General features: G+C 40.6%; 1 protein-coding gene across 4 annotated transcripts in view; it reads right to left on the bottom strand.

Moving 5' to 3' along the window:
* The window catches only part of patj (PATJ crumbs cell polarity complex component), a 347670-nt gene that overhangs the window by 71434 nt on the left and 253703 nt on the right, over window positions 1-22533 (bottom strand). For 3 of the 4 annotated variants that reach the window (XM_059647917.1, XM_059647916.1, XM_059647918.1), the window contains exons 32-33: window positions 18797-18866; window positions 4430-4522 (exon numbers count right to left, since the gene is read on the bottom strand). In XM_059647917.1, the coding sequence (XP_059503900.1) occupies window positions 4430-4522; window positions 18797-18866 (163 nt within the window). The remainder of the gene's footprint in view (window positions 1-4429; window positions 4523-18796; window positions 18867-22533) is intronic. The other variant, XM_059647919.1, reaches the window with a different exon arrangement.

The raw sequence follows: 22533 nt of genomic DNA, 5'->3' as shown, positions 1-22533 counted from the left end.
CATCTACATTACAAGAATCTTTCTATTAGCCCAGTACTTTGCTTTCTGGTTACTCCTACCAAAGTGCATCACCTCACACTTGTCTGCATTAAACTCCACTTGCCACCTCTCAGCCCAGCTCTGCAGCTTATCTATGTACTCATTCACAACAAATGTTTGCATAAAAGTGTTCTGCTGCCAGTAGATTCAAGTTAGGTTTACTCTTTTTTTGCCAGCTCTTAAATATGGATGGTCATTTCAAATTTATTTACTGTTCATGCAATCTGTTCTTTTCACTGTTGATTTCATGTTGCTCCACCTGACACATACATCCAAAAACCAATCTTAACCAATCTGAACATCTTATTACTCATGTCCACTAAACAGGGCTTGATTATAAGGATGCTCCAGTACCTGCCTACAGATACATGCATACATTCTGTTTCCTTTCCCATTTTTTATTCCTGTTGCCTCTATACTTTTTTCTCCTACAACCTTGGCACATGTTTTTTTATTCACTCATGGGATGAGGGCGTCACTGGCTAGGCAGCATTTATTGCCCATCCCTAATTGCACAGAGGGCAGTTAAGAGTCAACCACATTGCTGTGGGCCTGGAGTCAAATGTAGGCCAGACCAGGCAAGGATGACCGTTTCCTTCCCTAAAGGACATGAGTGAATCATCGGGGTTTTTCCAACAATCAACAATGGATTCATGGTCATCATTAGATTCTTAATTCCAGATATTTATTGAATTTAAACTCCACCATCTGCTGTGGCAGGATTGAAATCTGGGTGACAAGAACGTTATCTGGATCGCTGGATTAACAGTCCAGCGATAATACCGCTAGGCCATCGCTTAGCTTTCTAACAGATTCAAATGCATTTTAGAATTGAAGACAGGCTTTTAGCATTTTCAAACTTCTTCCTTTTAATGTTGTCATCTGGTTAAATTTAATTTACCCATAAGTTTTCACTTCACCACTAGTTTTCTCCCTGCACACAAATAGCTCTGAACCTGGAGCTACGCATAATTATGACAAAAGTGGACCTGGAAACTGGATGCCAATTGCAGTCTTCCAGTTGTAAATGTAAGTGTAAATCCTCTTTCTAACTATGAGAGTATAAACTTCACCCATGTCACAAACACTTCCCAATTACTTCTGCAACTAATAAATAAACTGAAATTCTGCAAACAGAAAACAAATTGCATTGAATTGACAGTCTTTTCGCACCAAGTGGAATATTTGACACAGCTGACTTGATGAGGGCTCATAAGTTCCAGTTGACAGCTGGTGTTTAATTCAGACTTCAGAACCAGAACCTCCCACAGGATTTTTAAAAAAAATTCAACATCAAATTTTGAATTCTACCATGCATTTTATGTTGAAAATGCTTCAGCCTCATTCCAGCACATTTAAAACAGAAATAAAGTAAAATTACTTCCCTCAGTGTCATGAGTCACCAAGGCATATTGTCGCTAGCTTAGAAATTCACAACCACAGAGTTTGGTGGATGTGGGATATTGAGCAAATTTTAGGAGGAGATAGACAGCTTTTTAATTCGTAATAGGTTGAAGAGTTATGCTTATAGTTAATTCTTTCTAGTTTCAGTGCGCAAGGATACCACAAATTGTGTAGCATAATTCTGTTGTGCTCATTAAACTCTCCTCGAATTCCTAGTCTTCGTGGTCATTTGTAATCTTGAGCTTTGGGCAATTAATAGCAATCAACAAGCTTGATTGGTTCCATGCCTTATGAATAAATCATTTATCTTCACTAGATTCTAGGAATTCATATCTGACCTGTTTATTCACATTTCTTCCTATTATTTATATAGGGAGGCACATTATTGCTAGACTAGTTATGCAAGACCAAGGTAATATCCTGGGGGCCCAGTTCAAATCATACAATGGCAGATGATGGAGTTTGAATTTATTAAAATCTGGAATTAAAAATCTATTGGTGGACATGAAATCATTGGGGTTTTTCTTCCAAATTTGCCATCTGGTTCAGTCATGACATTTCGGGAAAGAAAACTGTGTTCATCTTCTGTATGTGACTCCAGATCTATATCAATCTGGCTGACTCTTAATTGCCTTCTGAAATAGGCCAGTAATTCAGTTGCAACAAACAACAAAATGGCTCAAAAGGAATGAAACTGGACAGACTACTTGGCATGGATGTGAGCACTGAAAACAACAGCAGCAAATTCAGTCCTATCAATTTTGCAAATTCCTCCATACCAATGTCTGGGGGCAAGTTCCTAAGTTCGGAGAACTGTCTTACAGACAAGTCAAGCAACAGCCTGACATTGCCTATAAGGTATGATCCTGTGAGCATGACTATGTCCCAGACAACACACTCATCATTGCTAGGTATGCCGTGTCTCACCCACAAGCCAGACCCGACAGAGGTTGCGGCACAGTGATATACAGACAGGAGGAATTTGCCCCTAGGTGTCATCTACATTGACCCGAGCCCCCATGAAGTCTCATACAATCAGGCCAAATACAGGCATGGAAATCTTCTGCTGATTATCACATTCCCCACTGATGATTCCTGAATGTTGAACACTATTTGGAAGAAGCATTAAGGCTGGAAAGGACACAGAAAATATTCTGGATGGGGGATTTCAATCGGCATCACATTGAGTAGCTTAGCAACAGTACCATGCCAGCTGATTTGGAGGGGATCCCCAACATCATATATGCCACTGTTCAGAATCTGAATTCGATGTCAGGACTTCAGGCTGAAGGCAATAAATATTGCAAAAGATATGGGCTCCGACAACATTTTTGCAATAGTACTGAGCATCTGTACTCCAGAACTAGCATGCTCCTAGCTAAGGCGTGCCAGTACAGCTATAAGAATGGCATCTGACAGACAATGTGGAAAACTGCCTAAGTATGTGTTACACACAAGAACTAAACTGGTCAATTACTACCCCATCAGTCTACTCTTGATAATTAGTACAGTGATGGAAGATATCATTAACATTTCTACCAAACAGCACTTGCTTAATTACAACCTACTCATGGGCAATCACTTTAGATTTCATCCAACCCACATATCTCCTGACCTCATTACAGCCTTGGTCTAAACATGAATAAAAGAGCAGAGTTCCAGAAGTGAAGTCAGAGTGACTATCCTTGACATCAAGACCACATTTGTCCCTCAGTGGCACACGGAGCCCAAGCAAAACTGGGGTCGATGGGAACTCTCCGCTGGTTGGAGTCATATCTGACATAAAGAAAGATGGCAATGGATGTCAGAGATCATTCACGTCAGTTCCAGGACATCTCCGCAGGACTTCCTCCGGGTTGTGTTTTAAACCCAACCATCTTCAGCTCTTCAATGACTTTGCTATCATCATCAAATCAGATCAGTGGATGACTACATAATGTTCAGCACCACTGGTGACTCCTCAGATACTGAAGCAGTATCTTGGACAACATTCAGGTTTGGGTCTGTCAAGTGGCAATTCGATCCACACAAGTCCTGGTCAATGGCTGTCTCCTACTAGAGATAACTAAACCGTTGCTCCACAATATGAAAAGACATTGAATCACTGAATACCCACTATCAACAGCCTGGGAAATACCTTGACCAGAAATTGAAACTGACCAGCATATAAACATAGTACCTACAAGAGCAGGTCAGGAATTAGGAATTCTGCAATAAGTATCATACCTCTTGATTCCCTGAAGCTTGCTCAATTTACAAGTGTAATGAAATACTCCCCACTTGCTTGGATGACTGCAGCTCCAATATCACTTGAGAAGGTTGACACCATGAATAACCAAGCAGCCTGTTTGATTTGTACCACATTCACAATTGTTCAATCCGTACAGCATCAATGCTCATTAGCAGCAGTGTGTACCTCACAAGACACATGGCAGAAATTCATCAAGGCTCCTGAAACAACTTGTAAATTACAACCACTTCCATCAAGAAGGAAAAGAACAGCAGATATATTTTAACATCATCAAGCGTAATTTCTTGCAGTATCACTGAGTCAAAATCTTGGAACTTCCTCAGTGCATTTTAGGGGTACTATCTATACCAAATAGACTGCAGTGATTAAGAAGGCAGGGCACCACCACGTTTTCACAGGCAATTAGAGATGGGCAGTAAATTTTGGCCCACCCTATGATATCCACATTCAAAGAACAAATAAATAAAGATATTGCAAATTTCTACATATCATTTGTCGTAATTCCTGTCTCTTCACTTTATAAACAGCGTTGATATCCAGTCTGAAATGAGTGAGATAAAATAAATTACAGAACGTAAGAACTCATCCAATTGTGATGAAATTGCATTGGGTCATTAATTTAGGCACATTCTTCCATTTTTTGTATTTATACCAACAAGGATTTTGATACAGAGGACAGGAGCATTGATGAAAAACTGGAATTTTAAAATCACTGATTTGAACTATATTTCTTACCTTAGTTAATAATATATGCTGTACATTCTTGAAACTTGAATAATCTGGCAGAGGGGATGAGCGTTCCAGAGACGATCCTGTCGTATCTAGAATCTAAATACATCATGGCTTATTGCGGCAAAACTATCCAGAGAAAGGCATTCTCAATTCTTTTTGGAAAACCAATTAAGCACAATTGTATATTTTGTAGTGCAACGATGATGAAGGAGTAGTGTTTTTCCTTGTTTATTCACTGTGTTCATCCATGTGATGGATGTGAATGTTGAGGAATGGATTAGTTCAGTTTTCTGAATGGTTGGTTTGCAATACAGAGTGATGGTTCAATTCCTGCACCAGCTGAGGTCGCGGTGACCCTCAGGTTAAACCATCACAAGTTGATTTCTTTATGATGAGAGAGCACTATTATGGTCAGGTAAGACTATCGCGACTTTATAACAACTTTCATTTCAGTCACCGAGTGTCAGCACCAATCACTCACAAGCTAAAGTTTGCTCTGAAATTACCACTGCTCCAACTGCAGAAGAGGCTGCATTGTTGCAGCACTATCAGAAGCATTTTGCTTTGTGACTGCACATACACAAGGAATGGTGTTTAGATCACCCAAACCACATCTAAATGATTCGGGATCCATGCAGCTATCAGACAGGTTCATCCTAAGTTCCATCAGTCTGGGTTTGAGCTAATACACTTGAGAAAAAAGATGAATGAATACCCAAGTGTACTATTTTCCTGTATAAGATGCAGTCTGCAGTGCAGGCTCCTTTGATTAAGTAGGTTGTGAGCTCAAGACCATCTTCAGAACTTGAGGTCAATAGTCAAAACACCTGCCCATTGCAGTACTAAAGGAATTCAAACACAGGGTTTTCTGCCCTCTCAGGTAAATTGATCCTATATTTTAAAGAAGGGTTAGTGGGTTATCCCAGATCTTGGCCAATATTTATTCACAATTCAATTTCACAAAAACAAATTAACAAGTCATTAGACATTGCTGCTTATGGGACTGGGGATAATGGGAACTGCAGATGCTGGAGAACTCCAAGACAACAAAATGTGAGGCTGGACGATCACAGCAGGCCAAGCAGCATCTCAGGAGCACAAAAGCTGACATTTCGGGCCTAGACCATTCATTCGGGTCTAGGCCCAAAACGTCAGCTTTTGTGCTCCTGAGATGCTGCTTGGCCTGCTGTGTTCGTCCAGCCTCACATTTTGTTGCTATGGGACTTTCCCTTCTGCATACCGGCTGTCAATTTTTCTCCAATATAATAGTGGCCACCCTTCAAAATGACCTCATTGGCTCTAAAATGCTTTGACACTTCTGTGGTCATAAAAGATGATAGGTATGTAAGACATATTTTCTGTGAGAACTTCTTTACAACTACATAAAAACTGTTCAACAAAACTTGTCAAAGTCATATTCTAGGGTTTCTTAGAATAACTACAGGTATGACTTCAGTGCCAACTCTGGTGGACAATAAAAAAAGGGCCAAAATGCCATCTCCCACATTTAGGTGGGAACTCTACATTACCCCCACCTCCTCCAATGACTGACCTCACAGGGGAACCTGTGGATTTAGTGTGTTAGAATCTCTGAAAGATTTTCAATATCTTACAATGTAAAATCCAACTACACAAGGTAAGATGCTGTCATCCCTTCAAACCGCTTTGAAATGGTCGGGTAAGCCACTCAATTGTATGAAACTGATTCAAAGTCACTGTGCTGAAGAAAGGTCGCTGGATGCAAAACATGAACTGTTTTCTCTCCAAAGATGCTGCAGGCCTGCTCAGTTTGTCCAGCACTTTCTGTTTTTGTTTCAGATCTTCATCATCTGTAGGTGTTTGTTTTATTTTATGTAAATAAATTATTTCATGTTCAACGTAACTCGTTGACTCTATAATCCATATGAATAATATATATTGCTAACAGATTTGGTCACCATTTCTCCAGTATCTTTGGGTCCCTTCAGACATCCAGAGACCATGTGTTCAATTGCTCAAGATCTTTTTCATTATTGATTATGACCTTGTAACATAAACACATATTTAGGCTTGTTTGATTTGCCTTTACATTAGAGTTTTTCATAAGTTTCTTAATCAGGCTTTGCTATATTAATTAAACTTAACCTCTAATTCTCAGCAGATATTCACATCACAGATTTATAATGGGTAGTGTAGCCTTTAGTATGAACCAACCCCTATGTCTTCCAGTAATTGTATTATATATATGTATTTTTATTGCGCTTTTTTTCAAATTAATTATTTATTGAGCCAATCAATTTAGAGCACATATCATTTGCTACACTGACCAATATTTTAGTAAACAATAGAATGAGAGGGGAGATTTTGAAGCTTGGTGAAGTCCACAGTGATACCATTGGGCTGCAGGTTTCCCAAGCAGAATATGAGTTGCTGTTCCTGCAACCTTCAAGTAGCATCGTTGTGGCACTGCAGGAGGCCCAGGATGGGCATGTCGTCTGAGGAATGGGAGGAGGAGTTGAAATGGTTCACGGCTGGGAGGTAAATTATCTCATAGCTCTGTCTCAGCTCCTTGGTAGATGTATTAAATAAATACCACTTCTCTGCTCGTATCATTAAAGTATTCTCTCTTCAAAGATTTGTCCAAGCCTTTTTCCTTAAATGTTGCTGTTGAATTTCCTTCCATCCGCTTTACAGGCAGTAAACTGCAGATTACAATAATCTGAGTAAAACAGACTTCCTAAATGGCTACCTGTACTTTTGCCAAAAGAATTTAACTTATGTTATCTGTTTATCAACTCTTCTGCCATTAGAAATAGTATCTCTTTATCCTACCAAACTCATTCATTATTTTGAACACAAAATCTCCTCCTAACATGTGCAGGTCAGGTTCTCCAGTCTCTCCACACAACTGAAGTACTGCATTCCTAGTATATAGTCATCCAGAACCTGAGTACCACAGAAAAACAACACAAATCAATGTTTTAGATAACAAGGCTGTGAGCTGGATGAACACAGCAGGCCAAGCAGCAGACGAGCAGGAAGGCTGACATTTCGGGCCTCGACCCTTCTTCAGAAATGGGGGAGGGGAAGGGGTTCTGAAATAAATAGGGAGAGAGGGGGAGGTGGGTAGAAGATGGATAGAGGAGAAGATCGGCGGAGAGAAGACAGACAAAGAGGCAGGGATGGAACCAGTAGAGGTGAGCGTAGGTGGAGAAGTAGGAGGTAGAGGTCAGTCCAGGGAGGACGGACAGGTGAGGGGGTGGGATGAGGTTAGTAGGTAGGAGATGGGGGTGGGGCTTGCTATGGGAGGAAGGACAGGTTAGGGAGGCGGGGACAAGCTAGGCTGGTTTTGGGATGCAGTAGGGGGAGGGGAGATTTTGAAGCTTGTGAAGTCCACATTGATACCATTGGGCTATAGGGTTCCCAATGAGCTGCTGTTCCTGAAACTATCAGGTGGCATCATAGTGGAACTGCAGGAGGCCCAGGATGGACATGTCTGAGGAATGGGAGTGGGAGTTGAAATGGTTCGCAACTGGGAAGTGCAGCAGTTGTTCAATGCGAACCGAGCGTAGGTGTTCTGCAAAGCGGTCCTCAAGCCTCCCCAAGGCTCCCCCTCTGATGCTGCTTGGTCTGCTATGTTCATCCAGCTCTACATCTTGTTATCTCAGATTCTCCAGCATGTGCAGTTCCTTCTATCGCTGAAACAATCAATGTTTTTTTTTTATTTTGCAGCCCCCAGGACAATTCTTGAAAAAAAAAGTACCAATTCAAGGGAAAAATCAACATTCTGAATAGAAGATGAAAACCTTGCCTTTTTTTTAGCAAATACACAAGCAAATCTTTTCTGATCTCTCTTTAAGGCCTCAATGTTCTTCCTAACACAAAGTACCCAGAATTGGATATAATACTCTAGGTGAAGCCTGAATGAAGTTTCATAAAGATTCAATATAGCCCCCTTGCTTTTGCTACTCAATTCTCTGTTGATAAAACTTGCATTCTACTTTTCATTCCCAAGGATTGCATCAATTCAGGCACAAAACCAGAAGAATTTAAAAAGGCACTTTGCACTGCTTTAACTTTCTGCATGAAGCAACATCACTTCTAAAGAAGCCATTGTTTCACAGATGGCATATATTCCCACTTTATTGGGAAACATGGCAACAGTGATGTATTTTGAAGTCAGGATGGTGAGTGGCTTGGACGGATCTTGAAGGTAGTGATGTTCCCATACATCTGCTGCCCATATCCCTCTGGATGGATGTGGTTGTGGGTTTGGAAGGTGCTGACTGAGGATCTTTGGTGAATTTCTGTAGAGCATCTTGTAGATAGTACATACTGCTGCTACTGAGTGTTGGTGGTGGAGGGAATGGATGCTTGTAGATGCAATGCCAATCAAGTGGGCTGCTTTGTCCTGGATACTGTCCAGCTTCTTGAGCATTGTTAGGGCTGTGCTCATCCAGGCACGTGGGGAGTATTCCTCCATGCGCCTTGTAGATGATGGACAGGCTTTGGGGAGTCAGGAGATGAGTTACTTGTCACAGTATTCCTAGCCTCTGACCTGCTCTTGTAGGCGCTATGTTTATGTGGTGAGTTCAGCTGAGCTTCTGATCAATGATAATTCCCAGATTGTTGATAGTGGGGGGTTCAATGATAGTAACACTGTAAAATGCCAATGTGTGCTGGTTAGATCGCCTCTTTTGGTGATGGTCATAACCTGGCATTTGTGTAGCATGAATGTCACTTGCCACTTGTCAGCGAAAGCCTGGATACTGTTCAGAACTTGTTGCATTTGCAAACTGCTTCAGTGTCTGAGGAGTCACAAATGGCGCTGAACATTGGGCAATCATCGGTGAACGTCCCCAATTCTGACCTTATGATGGACGGAAAGTCATTGATGAAGCAGCTAAAGATGATTGGGCCTAGGAAACTACCCTGAGGAACTCCTGCAGAGATGACTGACCTCCAACAACCACGACCATTTTCCTACATGTCAGGTAATGACTCTAACCACAATAATCCAATGATTCCAGTTTTGCGAGGGCTCCTTGAAGCCATACTCTATCGAATACATCCTTGATGTCAAGGGCTGTCACTTTCACCACACCTCTGGAATTCAGCTTTTTTTGTCCACATTTGAACGAAAGCTAATGAGATCAGGAACGAGTGGCCCTGGCAGAACCCAAACTGGGTGTCACTTAGCAGGTTATTGCTGAGCAGGGACTGCTTGACAGCACTGTTGATGATACCTTCCATCACTTTACTGATGACTGACAGTAAACTGATGGGGTGGTTATTGGCCTGGTTGGATTTGTCCTGCTTTTTATGTAGGTCGTCTGAAAGGCATGTGTTTCAATGCAAATATAATAGGCAAGGAAGGGGAACTTAGAGCTTTGGTTAATACTTGGAATGAAGATATTACTGTGATTGCGCAGACTTGGCTGAAAGTTGAACAGGAATAGCAGCTGAATGTCCCAGGACTTAGATGTTTCAGGAGTGATAGAAGGGGATGTAAAAGGGTGATGGAGTTGCATCATTGGTAAGGGAGTATCTCAAAGCTATGCTTTGAAGAGATAAAGGTCAAACTGGGCCTGTATTCCTCAGGATTTCAAAGAACGAGAGATGATTTCATTGAAACATACAAAATACAGAAAGTCAAAGATAGGGTAGATGCACAAAAGGCATTTCCTCTGGTTGGGGCGTTTATAATCGGGGAGAAGAATTAAAAATTGGGGGAATACTGCCTAGGACCAAGGTGAGAAATTCTTTCACTCAGAGGACTGTAAATCATTGGAATTCTGTACTCTTGAGGGCTGTGGAAGCTTCATCTTTGAAGATGTTCAATGGAGGGATTGGAAGATTTTTGATTACCAATATCATAAACGGTTAGGGGGATAGTATGGGTAAAACACACTGCAGTATTTGATTAAATGGTGGAGTAGGCTTGCTAGGGTGAATGTTATCTTGTAGTCCTATGGAGCCTACTGTTCACCACAAACTTAACTGCCATATAAATACTTTGGCTACAACAGCAAATCAGACACTGGGATAACTGCAGTGAATAACTCACCGCAGAGTCATATAGCAAGGAAACAGACACTTCAACCCAACTAATCCGTGCTGACCATAATCCTGAACTAAACTGGATCCATTGTCCTGCGCTTGGTGCATTTCCCTCCAAATATTTCTTATTCACGCACTCATCTAAATGTCTTTTAGACACTGTAAATGTACCCACATCCGCCACTGCCGCTTGAAGTTCATTTTATTCATGAACCATTCTCTGTGTAAAACGTTTGCCCCTCATGTCTTTTTTAATTCCGTCTCCTCTCGCCTTAAAAATATGTCCCCTAGTCTTGAAATGCCCACCCTAGGGCAAAGACACCTGCCATTCACCTTTTCCTCATGATTTTGTAAACGTTACCCCTCAACCTCCTACATTTCAGTGAAAAAGTCGCAGCCTATCCAGCTTCTCTTCATAACTCAAACCTTCCATTCCTGGCAACATCCTGGTAAATCTTACGCTGAACCCTGTCCAACTTAATAATATCCTTGTTGGAACAGGATGACCGTAACTGGACACAGTACTCCAGAAGAAGCCTCACCAACATCCTGTACAAGCTCAACATGACATCCCAACTCCTACATTCAAAGGCAAGCATGCTAAATACCTTCTCAACCACCCTGTCCGCATGTGATGCAAACGTCAAAGAATTATGTGCCTGAACCCCTACGTCTCTCTGTACTACAACACTATCCAAAGCCCTACTTTTAATTGTCTAAGTCTTGCCCTTGATCATTTTACCAAAATGCAATGATACCACAAAGTCTGCCCACTATCTTCAAGGCATAAATTAGAAGTGTCTTCGGCCCAGCCATCTTCAGCTACTTCATCACTGATATTCCCTCCATCATGCGATCTGAAGTGGGGACGTTTTTGATGATTGTACAATATTCATTGAGGCTGCAGATATAGAACCACTGAATATCTATATGCATACAACTTTCAGTCTTGGGACGAAAAGCAGCAAATTACATTTGTGCCACACAAGTGCCAAACAAAAAATTTTACCCAAATCAGAGAGAGAATTTAATAATTGACAGTCATATGACGTTACTATCAATTCTCTGCTTACCATTAACCTGGGGTTATCATCGAGTAGAAATTGAACTGAATCAGCCAAGTAAACACAGTGGATTAAAAAAAAACTGGTAAGGAGTGGGGGCTTACGTGGTAAGCAACTCATCGTATGATACCTGTGTTTACCGTCTACAATGCGCAAGTCAGGTGTTATGGAATACTGTCAATTTGCCTGGATGAGACCAACTTGAATGAAAATAAATCAACTCAACACTACCTGGGGCAAAGCAGCCACTTGATTAGAATCCCTCCTGAAATAATTCCTCAGAGACAGGTATTCAGTCACCAGGTCACTCTTTATTTACACGTGGAAAGTCTTCAACACTAATCCAGCTCCCTCAGAGCCAGCACAGAGGATCACGATGTCTGCTGCTCCTGTTTTATCTATCATAAAGGGCTCCTAGAATTGGACCAGATTAACAGCCCCAATCACGTTCTATCAGGTCCACCTGGCTGACCTTGGTACAATTACCACATCCCTTCCCCTCAGAGTTCTCTCTCTTGGAGCTCCTCCTGGGGCATTTTAGCGCCAGGTCAGGTTTTCGGACTCTGCCTTGCAATATGGGTGGCGTGTAATGCACAGAAACAGGCATTGTGTGCCCAGAGCATCTCAAAAAAAAAATTCATTCTCTTCTTTAGGCCGCATCCATCTCAGATTCCAAGATCTCTTCGATGTTTGACTGAGAAGGAGAATTTGTCCGACGGTTCAAAGGAGCCAGGCACATTTTTCTCCTGCCCTGTGAGTTTGCAGTTTTCACACGGTCCACTTGCTTGGCCTGGACCGTTGCACCTATCCAAACTTGATACATCCCTGTACCTGACTTCCCATTAACCATGCCTCTTACTATTCCCATTGTTCCTACACAAACCTTTATCCGCTGAAGTAAACTGTCTTTCTCGCTTAGTGCAGCATTGGCATTCCTGATGCTGTCTCATCCTCCACGAACATCAACACCCCCTACTTTCCACCCCTCCAAGGTCTAGGAAGACAGATTTAAACTGGTGCAGACTCTTCTCGCCCATTAGCAATTCTGTTGGAGCTATAATGAGGCATGGTGCTATAATCAAATAGGAACTGGGACCTCTGCAGCCCAAGGTGGTCACTAGGGGAGCCTCGAACATATATTTTTCCCTTCTGAGGCGTATGGCTGCTTGTGAGAAACAAAGCAGTATGTCCAAGTTCACTAAGTGGTCTTTATTGGTCTTCCGTCTTCTTAGCACTTCATCTAGATAAATGGCAACCTTGAGAAGACCTTGTAAAATGTTCTACTGAAAAATTGCACAGGCTGATCACAACCCAAATGGCAATATCGTATATTGGTACAACCCTTTATGGGTATTAATTGTAGCACACCTCTGGGAATCCTCATCCAACTCCAACTGTAAGTACACATGGCACATGACCAGCCTTCATTCAAGTGTTGTTTTCTAAGCTCGGTCAGAATGGCGATGGTGTCCACTTCCATCAGAACACCATGCAACTTGTAAGCTCTACTGGTCACATTTTCCAATGATAAAGCCAGTTGTAGTGCTTGTTTGAAGTCCAGTTGGACTTCAGCTAGTAGGCACTTTTGCATGGTCACATCATAAATCCCTTATACCAGACAGTCTCTCAGAATCTCATGAAGGGTTAAATTAAAGCCACATGCCTCTTAATCTTGTCGAAAATCCCAATACAGATTCCCCTGGCTCTTGAATTGCTGAGTAAAAACAATAGCTTTTCAGAATTAGAAGTGGCTTGGGGTTGTAATATTTCTTAAATAAATCCATCAGGTCTTGAAACATTTTCGTTTCTGGTGCCTCAGAGAAAGTAAGGCTCCTAATAACTGAAAAAGCTGCCGGTCCAGAAGCAGAATTACTCATTGATTTTCTTCTGACCCAATGTCATTTGCCTGGAAAAAATAACACTACCTTTCCACATGATGGGACCAGCCTTTAACGGTAGGATCAAACGAGTCAAAAGATGTGTAGCTTTTGTGTACTGGCCATGCTAAATTGCCCACAGTGTTCAGCAATGTGCAGGCTAGGTAGAGTAGTCATGGGAAATGCAGGGTTACAGGGTAGTGTAGAGGGGTGGGTCTGGGTGGGATGCTCTTCAGAAGATCTGTGTGGATTTCATGGGCAAATTGCCTGTCTCCATATTGCAGGGATTCTAAGATTCTGTCATTCAAACAACAGCATGATGTCATTCTAAGATTCTGTCATTCAGACAACAGCATGATGCCAGAAAAGCTTACAAAAACAACTGTTGTAAATGAATTTCTTCAAGGAGCGTGCTTTTCTTTTGTTGTCACTGAAATAGCTCCACAGAGACTGGTATCCTGTCACCAACTCACCCTTTTACAGATGGAAAGTCCTTGACACTGATCCAGCTCCTTCAAAGCCAGCTCACAGAATGAACAGAACCTCTGACACTCCAGTGTTCATCTGTCAGCCAGGGATCCCCGACAGGGCCGATTAACAGTACCAACCAGGGAATTCATGTTCTATGAGATCCGCCTGGACAATCTCATTACAATCATTACACCTCCTACCAATTAAAACATCCGTTCCCTCCAGCACTGATGCAAAAAGGCAGCACGAGATACTGCATTTAAATGTTGCAACTCCAATCAACTAGCCTCCTTCAACAGCACCTTCCTAAACTGGGACCTCTTCCACCATAAGGATAAGGGTAATAAATGCATGGGAACTCCACCACCTGCAAGATTCCCTCCAAGCCACACACCATCCTGACTTGGAATTAAATCACTGCACAGTGACTGTTACTGGGTTAAAGTCCTGAAAGTCACTTCCTTATAATGATTTGATGTACCTACACGAGATGGAATGCAATGGTTCCTGCAGATGGAGGTGTTCCCATGCAACTGCTGGCCTTGAACTTCTAGATGGTATCAGAATACAGACAGACATTTAGAAAATCATATCCATGTTGGTTGTGCAATTGAAAATGTTAATAAAGATTGAAATTAAACTGCTCCCCTTAATGGAATCAGTTGATTATAGATGATTTATGTAAATACACTTCTCTGTAACCAAAAAATAGTGCAAGAGCTTGATGCAGATCAGGGTACAGCCCATTTATTGTTTTTAGTTGCACGTTTCCTCTACAAATCAGAGAGAAAACTTTCAAAAAGACAAAACTTCAATTTAAAGGCAAGTTTCATTTCTTAAATGACTTTCTTTTCTGACATTAAAACAGATTATTGTATCACTATGTCTTTGTGATACTTCCCACATCAGGGGGCATTGGTCTATACAAAGCATCTTCATTGAAGGACAGTCAAATATTCAACTTAAATCTAAAAATCTAAATCTTAAATCTAAATCTAAATCACTCTCTAGGCTATCGGTGTTTCCGTTAAGCTTAAAAAAAAACCCTGACTGACATTCTGAATTGGAGCTTGTTATCTCATTCGGTCATAAAACCGTACCAGCGTCTACAAAAATCCATTAATTCAAAATTAGACCACAAAACTGTTTTAAATCACCATGGCCAAAGATATATTTATAAGTTAACTATTAATTTCAGACATAGAAAACTCATATATCACTAAATCAAAAACCAAAACTTACAACAAATGACATTTAATATACATATAAATTGTACAGTGAACATCACAATTGTGCTCCAGCACTTGCTAATCAGACAACAGCAGACTTTTATGAGAACAGCTTATACCAGCTTCATTTGAGTGATGATAACAACACCTGTCAGAAAAGTAAGAATGAATCCAGAGTGCATGTGATTACAATTTAGTCAGCATGCTATCAGATTTTATCATTGAGTTAAATGCAAATCTCTTTTTATTATAGAAACAAATCATGGAACAACTATAAAATCTTCTTACAGGGGTAGAGTTAATCTTTCAAATAGTATTCAATATTTTGTGATATTATAATAGAATATTAATATAAAGTCATAAGCAGTTAAAGCCAGGTATTTGAAATGACTTATTAAAAGAAAAATTCTGCAGCTTGATATTTGATTGTACTGTGAAAGAGACTGTCATTTATCCTAAGATTTAAAAAAAACCTCTGGATGTGAAAATGGGGAGGGCACAAAAATCGTACCGGTTTTGAATCTCGTGCTCTTTGTTTCTGATACAAACTGCACGGGAGCTTTGTGCTACCTGCTGGTTTGTGTGACAGCTGTCTGAAGCCAGTATAAACTGCACTGTTCAGAGGCTGCAAATGTCAGTGTTTAAGGGAGGGTGCAAATCTGTGAACATTAGTACTACTTAAAGCTAGTACTCACTAGGAAGTGCTTTCTAGCTGGAGCAAGATCTGAAAGTCATTCCAGATTTGGTTCTGAACTGAGAAAGATTCAAAGGTGACACAATGTAATAGTAAGCACGATTTAAGATTTTCCAGGAATTGGAGAGTTGTTCATTCTCTATCCAGATAAAGTGTGCAAAGGCAATGGAGACAGATCGCCATGATAATCAGAATCAGGAGTCAGCCCTGATGGAGCTCAATCACACGTGCAAGAAGTTCAGTAACCTCACACAAATGATCAAAGTTATTGAATCTATCTTCAAATGACATATCCAACCAACTACACTGCTAGTCTAATGTACTACTTAAATGTATGGTTATTCACATTTGAACTATGTCTACAGTTAAAACTTATACTACAAATCCACAGCTTTTCATTCCAGAAAAAAATGGGCACGAGGGATAACAAGGTTCGGAGCTGGATGAACCCAGCAGGCCAAGTAGCATCAGAGGAGCAGGAAGGCTGACATTTCAGGCCTAGACTCTTTTCAGAAGGGTCTAGGCTCTAAATGTCAGCCTTCCTACTCCTCTGGTGTTGCTTGGCCTGCTGCATTCATCCAGCTCCGAACCTTGTTATCTCAGATTCTCCAGCATCTGCAGTTCCTACTATCACTGAAACAAAAATGGGCACTATGCAACCAAATTTAGTAATCTGTGAAACCTTGATGATTCCTTTCTCTTTAAATTCTCAGCTGATACAGTGTGGTGCTGGAGGAACACAGCAGGTCAGGCAGTATCAGCTTAGCAGGAAAATTGACCTGCTGTGTTCCTCCAGCACCACACTATATCAACTCTGACTCCAGCATATGCAGTTCTTGCTAGCTCTTTAAATCTTCAGCTCTGTAAGTAACAAACCTGGCATTTTCTCACCTTCTCTATTATTCTTTTGAACCTTGACATTTCGAAGATGTCAGGCCCCATCTCCTTGCTCTTCCTTCTCAAGCACTTACTTGATACATTTCTAAATTAAACTGTAGATGTACAAGATTTTCTTTTATTCATAACAGTGAGGGGAAAAAGACAGTTTCATACAAGGCTGGAGAGATAGAAGTTATAAATATAAAAAAAAAACATTCTTGAGAAAGAAGCAGGGATGTGCCTTCTTCCCAAGAAATAGGAGCATATTGAGTACGTGATTAATATTTTAGAAACTTGAATTCTTTCTCAATTTTGTTCATTGCCAATTTGTCTACATCAGTGGTGCTCTTCAATTTTCCCTGTTATTCAGCCAGACTGTTCTCAAGTCATTAAAAGATTACTTGAAACAGACAACAGACACAATCTATGCACTCGAACAATTAACTTAAAGTCATAGTGTCAGAGATATGCAGCAGGGAAATAGACCCTTCAGTCCAACTCGTCTATGCCAACCAGATATTCTATGTAAATCTTGTCCCACTTGCCAGCATCTGGCCTATATCCCTCTAAACCCTTTCTATTTCTATATCCATCCAGAAGCCTTTTATATTTTCAACTTGTACTAGCATCCACCACTTCTTTCGGCAGATCATTCCATACATGCGCCAACCGGTGTGAAAAAACTTGCCCTGTAAGTCCCATTTAAATCTGTCCCCTCTCACCTTAAACTTATCCCCTCTAGTTTTGGACTACCCCAGCTTGGGGAAACAACATTGTCTATTCACCCTATCCATGCCCCTCATGGTTTTATAAATCTCGATAAGGTCACCCCTCAGCCTCTGACAAATTGATCCTTTGTTATTCTAAAGATTTCCTTCAAGGCAACATGGTCACAATATTATTTACAGGAATCCAAGTACCCTACCCTCCTGGAAACCATTTTTCAGAGAAATCCAGTTCTCACTGTGATCATCACACTACCAAAAACAATTTATTTCTGAAAACACATGGTTCTTACAATAGACCAAACCTATTTTTTTTTAGCAAAATTAGAATGAAATGTCCTCATAATTCAGTCTGTTCTAGATTAAACAATATTGTCTCTCTAAACCTTTTTTGGTACCTAAAAGCTCTTGCAATAGAAATGAAACTAATGATTCTCTTCTGATTTTTTCCTACAGTTTCTTAATACAGACTCCATCAGAAATAAAAACAGAAATTACTGGAAAAGCTCAACAGGTTTGGCAGTGTCTGTGGAGGGAAATCAGAGTTAACATTTCAGGTCGAGTAACCCTTCCTCCAACTATTTGGCTTGCTCCAACTGCATTTATTTTGTTAGAAGTCCAATAGCTCTAGAGTTCAGGGCCATTGCAAGCATTGATCTTACTTAACAGTACTGGGAAGTAGTTAAGGAAATGTCACTAGACTAAATGGTAAGGAGCTCCCCCACCACATCCTGCACCAATTAAACCTGATATTGCTGCAGATATCCAATAGGAGGTATTGGATCATGTGCAAGATGGTTACTGTGGCTGCCTGGAATTCATTCTGGCATTGACAAAACATCACTCAGAATTGGCCTTGTTCAGAAGGTTATACACAACTGCTTGTGAACACAGACTTTTGGGGGCATGAAGCTTAATTATAACAGTATAAGCCACAGGCAATGTGAGCAGCTGAGCACGTCTTGTACAGTTTCCCAATTTTGTTCATAATATGCACTGGTTTCACAGTCAAAGATTTGACCTTGCACATTTAGATATCAAGAGCTAAAAAATACTGCTCAATAAATGCCACTATCCTCGCACCTTGGAAAAATAGAGAATGTGTTTATAAAACTCATTTAAAGATCACTCTTGTTTTAGATTTTTCTATTCAGAAATCACAAACATTACATTTGACAAACAAATAAATATAGTTTCCTGAACAAGAATGGTGATGGAGTAGTCGTATGAAAGAGGTTCATCTGGCTGTCCACAATTGTTTTCACTATATTGCATGTTTGACAATCAACCTTCATTACAACAATTTAACATTAACACACCAGATTAGACAGCTTTCAAACTAGTGAAATAGTAACTGCATTGAATTTATAGAAATCAGATCCATGTACTTACCTCACTAGCATGTAAACTGGATGGTACGGGATAAGGAGTAACTGCCATTTGGTTAACTGCATCTTCATTTCTGTGTAAAAGAAAGAATTATGTCAGACTTCAATGAGGCATCAACTACAGTAGTGTGTGAGGTTTTGATCTCACCGAAGGATCATAACAGCACAAGACAAAGAAGCAGGATTAGACCATTTGGACCAGTGATTCTGTTCCACAATTCGATCAAGACTGATATATTTCTCAACCCTATTCTTCTGCCCTTTTCCCTGTAATTCTTGATCCCTTTACTAACCAAGAACCTATCTACCTTTTATATATTTTCCTGAAAGGTAGCGAAACGAAGGTTCACTTGACTGATTCTTGAGATGACAGAATTGTCCTATCAAGGATGGAGTGAGTGAACTAGGCCGATATTCTCCAGAGATTAAAAAGAATGAGGGGTAATTCCACTGAAAAATCAAAACTCTTCTGGGATGTAACCACATGGATGCCGAGATGGTATTTCCTGGACAGTCTGGAACTGTCGTTCACAATCTCTGAATTACCTCTGAGTTCTGACGAAAAGTCACTCAACCTGAAACTTTAACTCTGATTTTTGCCAACCATGCTGCCAGACTTGCTGAGCTTTCCCAGCAATTTATGTTTTTATCTCTGGATTACAGTTTGTCCATTTAAAACAAAGATTAAGGGTTCACTCAAAAGGTGAGAACCTTTGGCATTCTCTACCACTAAGGGCTACAGAATATATGAGACAGAGATGAATAGATTTTTAGATAGTGTCCTAAGCACTCATTCATTTACTGGATATCCTACTCACCTAGTATCTGAAATTTTACACACCTGGTACCATTCACTTCACTTACCTGGCATTTTACCATCTTGGAATACTTTACCACCCTTACCCACTAGGCACCCTAAGCTTTCACCCATCTGTCATCCTAACCATCCCAGTCACAGTAACTATTAAATTGGCTGACTGTCCCGTCGGACATTTTAATCACAAAACACAGCATACTTACTGCTGCAAAGGGGCACAATCTCTTTTGATTCAAGGATTCCTGGGCAGGTTCGTAATAGAAGAGGCTATCCAGTAAACTCTAAAGGTGATGCCATCTGAAAATAAGGAGGTCATTTTTAATTTGATCAGGATTGGAAAAGGGTTTCCAAACCTGATCAAGAATATCCGGCCAGGGTTATTGTTTCAAGCTGAAAATGACTCTTCTCCCAAACTAAAGCAGTGAAGAAATGTGATAGGCTACATGCTTTAAAAAGAATCAAGAGTCAGGAAGAACAAAGGTAAGGTTGACTCAGGGTAAACGGCAGGCGAGATTAACCGATAAAGACGTCATGGAGTAAAAGACAAAGCGAGTGGTCACAGTTGTAAGAAACAGCCATATATTCAACCAAAGTGAGGTAAATGAGGGTGGAACTTATGGTCTGAGATCGCTTAACTCAATATTGAGCCCAGAAGGTTATTAAGTGCGTTATCAGAAGATTAGGTGCTGTTCATCAAGCTTGAACTCAGCTTCATTGGAAGAATGCAACAAACAAAGAATAAAAATGTGAACCTTGGAGAAATGTGGTGAATTAAAAATGGCAAGTGGCCAGAGAAGCAAAGCTGGGGGTATACTTGCAGACTGAGAAGAGGTGTTCTGCAAAATGGTCACCCAGTCTGTGTTTTGTCTACCCAATGTACCGGAAACCACATTGTGACCAGTGCATATAGTACACAAAATTAAATGAAGTATTTATAAATATCTGCTTCACCTAGAAAAAGGTGCTAGTGACCTTAGATGGTGAAGAGAGAAGGTTAAATGGCAGGCATTACATCTTCTGTGATTGCACGTGCAGGTGACTTGTGAAGAGGGCAAAGATGCTGGGGATTATTAAGGATTGGGCTGGACTGTAAGAGGTGAATGGTAACAGGGGACAGGATAGGAAGATGAATCTGGTGGTAGCATCATGCTTTTACAGGAGGCAGGGCACGACCAGGGGTAGCTGTGAGAGTCAGTCAGCTTTTAATGAATACTGGTAGAAGAAATGAAGGTAGAGAAGTTAAGGGTGGGTAGGGAATGAGAGAGATGGGCTGTGCAAATGTGTGAGAAGGACTCTGCAGGGATTCCACTTGTTTAGATTTTCCATTTCTATCACATCTGTTTGGATAATGCAACACTGCACAACAGCCTTTCTAATGAGTCTTCATCCTCCCTCAAGCAAGGACACTCTCACCATTGTGGTTAAAAGGGCCATCATATATGTCTATAAGACTGTAAGATATAGGAGAAGAATTAGACCATTCAGCCCACTGTGTCTGCTCCTCAACCCCCAATCTCCTGCTCTCTCCCCATAATCTTTGATCCCCTTACTAATCAGTAACCAAGTTCAACTTATTTAATGCACTTCTTCCCTCACCTCCCTCTTGGCAGCAAAAGATTCCCCTGCTCAATTCTCCCTACAAGCTCCTATTATCACATAACTATCTCTGCCATTACCAGGAGCTCTGTCACAATGCCACCGCCAATCACATCATTGGCTGTCACATTCTCCTCCTCTCCTGCACCATTCCTTCGGCAAGCTTTGGTGCATTCTGTGATTACCACCAACACTTCATTCCCTTCTCATGCAGATATAAGAGATGTAATGCTTACCCTTTTACCTTCTCTCTCAGGCTTCAAACCCTCCTTCCAAGAGCAGCAGCAATATACTTGCATTTCTTTCAACTAAGTATACCATGCTCACAATGGAAAAAAGCATTTAAAAACAGGTATTCCAATACGGTCAAAGACATGCCAAAAAACAGCTTAAAAAAGACATTCCCAAGTCTGGTGTGAGCTTATAATTGTTTGGAAATTTTGCCCTTTCCAGCTCACTCAAAACACATTATGGCTTTCAGGTGCAAGATGTTTGTGCCAAGTCAATAATGAAAGGGCTCATTTTTTTTGTATTGAACATGTGTGTGTGTGTGTGTGTGAGAGAGAGAGAGCGAGAGCGAGAGAGAGAGAGAGAATGATCTCGTAATATAATTCAGATAGCTTGGTGCAGCTGTGTCGCTAATTAACGGCAGTCCAATCCTTTCAGTTCTTCACAAGCTCTCCGGCCCAATTCCATATTTCAATATACCACCAAACAGCATGCAGTGACAATCTTCTTCTTATTACAACTGTCAAACTCTCAAAATGCACTACAATAAAATGACATAGTATTATGGGTTTTCATTAATTAATTCCTCTGCAGTTACGACTCCTCACAATTGTGACTATGTTTTTACAAATATGTTATTATATGAATCATGAGTGGCCATAGGTAGATTAGTATGCAAAACATCTACCTCAATATGTTTTTAAGTCATTGGGTGTGTAATTATACACAGGACAATCTTCAATGTCATTACTGTAGACAAGTTATGTTCAATGTTGAGCAGACTGCATTTAGAGGCAAGTTATTGCAGCAGACTGCAGAACAGCAGACATTTCAATTTATGCTCCACGAGAAACCAGCTGGCTGCTGTTATTGGTGGAATACGATTAGCTATCATCTGTTCAGACTCTATCTTACACATGAAATCTGTAACCCTTCACCCACACTTGCATTTGTTTTCTCATTCAAAAGATCACATTCCTTGGTTTCCATGCCAGAAAAAAAGTCATTCTTCACAAAGTAATTTTTTTTCAAAAGACCTAATTTTCAGCAGTAAACGATAATTTTGCCTTTCTCTTGTATAATGCTTAAATTAAATTCTA

The sequence above is a fragment of the Stegostoma tigrinum genome, chromosome 8, assembly GCF_030684315.1.
Source record: "Stegostoma tigrinum isolate sSteTig4 chromosome 8, sSteTig4.hap1, whole genome shotgun sequence".
Taxonomy (NCBI): Eukaryota; Metazoa; Chordata; class Chondrichthyes; order Orectolobiformes; family Stegostomatidae; genus Stegostoma; species Stegostoma tigrinum.
The sequence above is the reverse complement of the archived record's forward strand: the minus strand, read 5'-3'. Positions and strand labels throughout refer to the sequence as shown.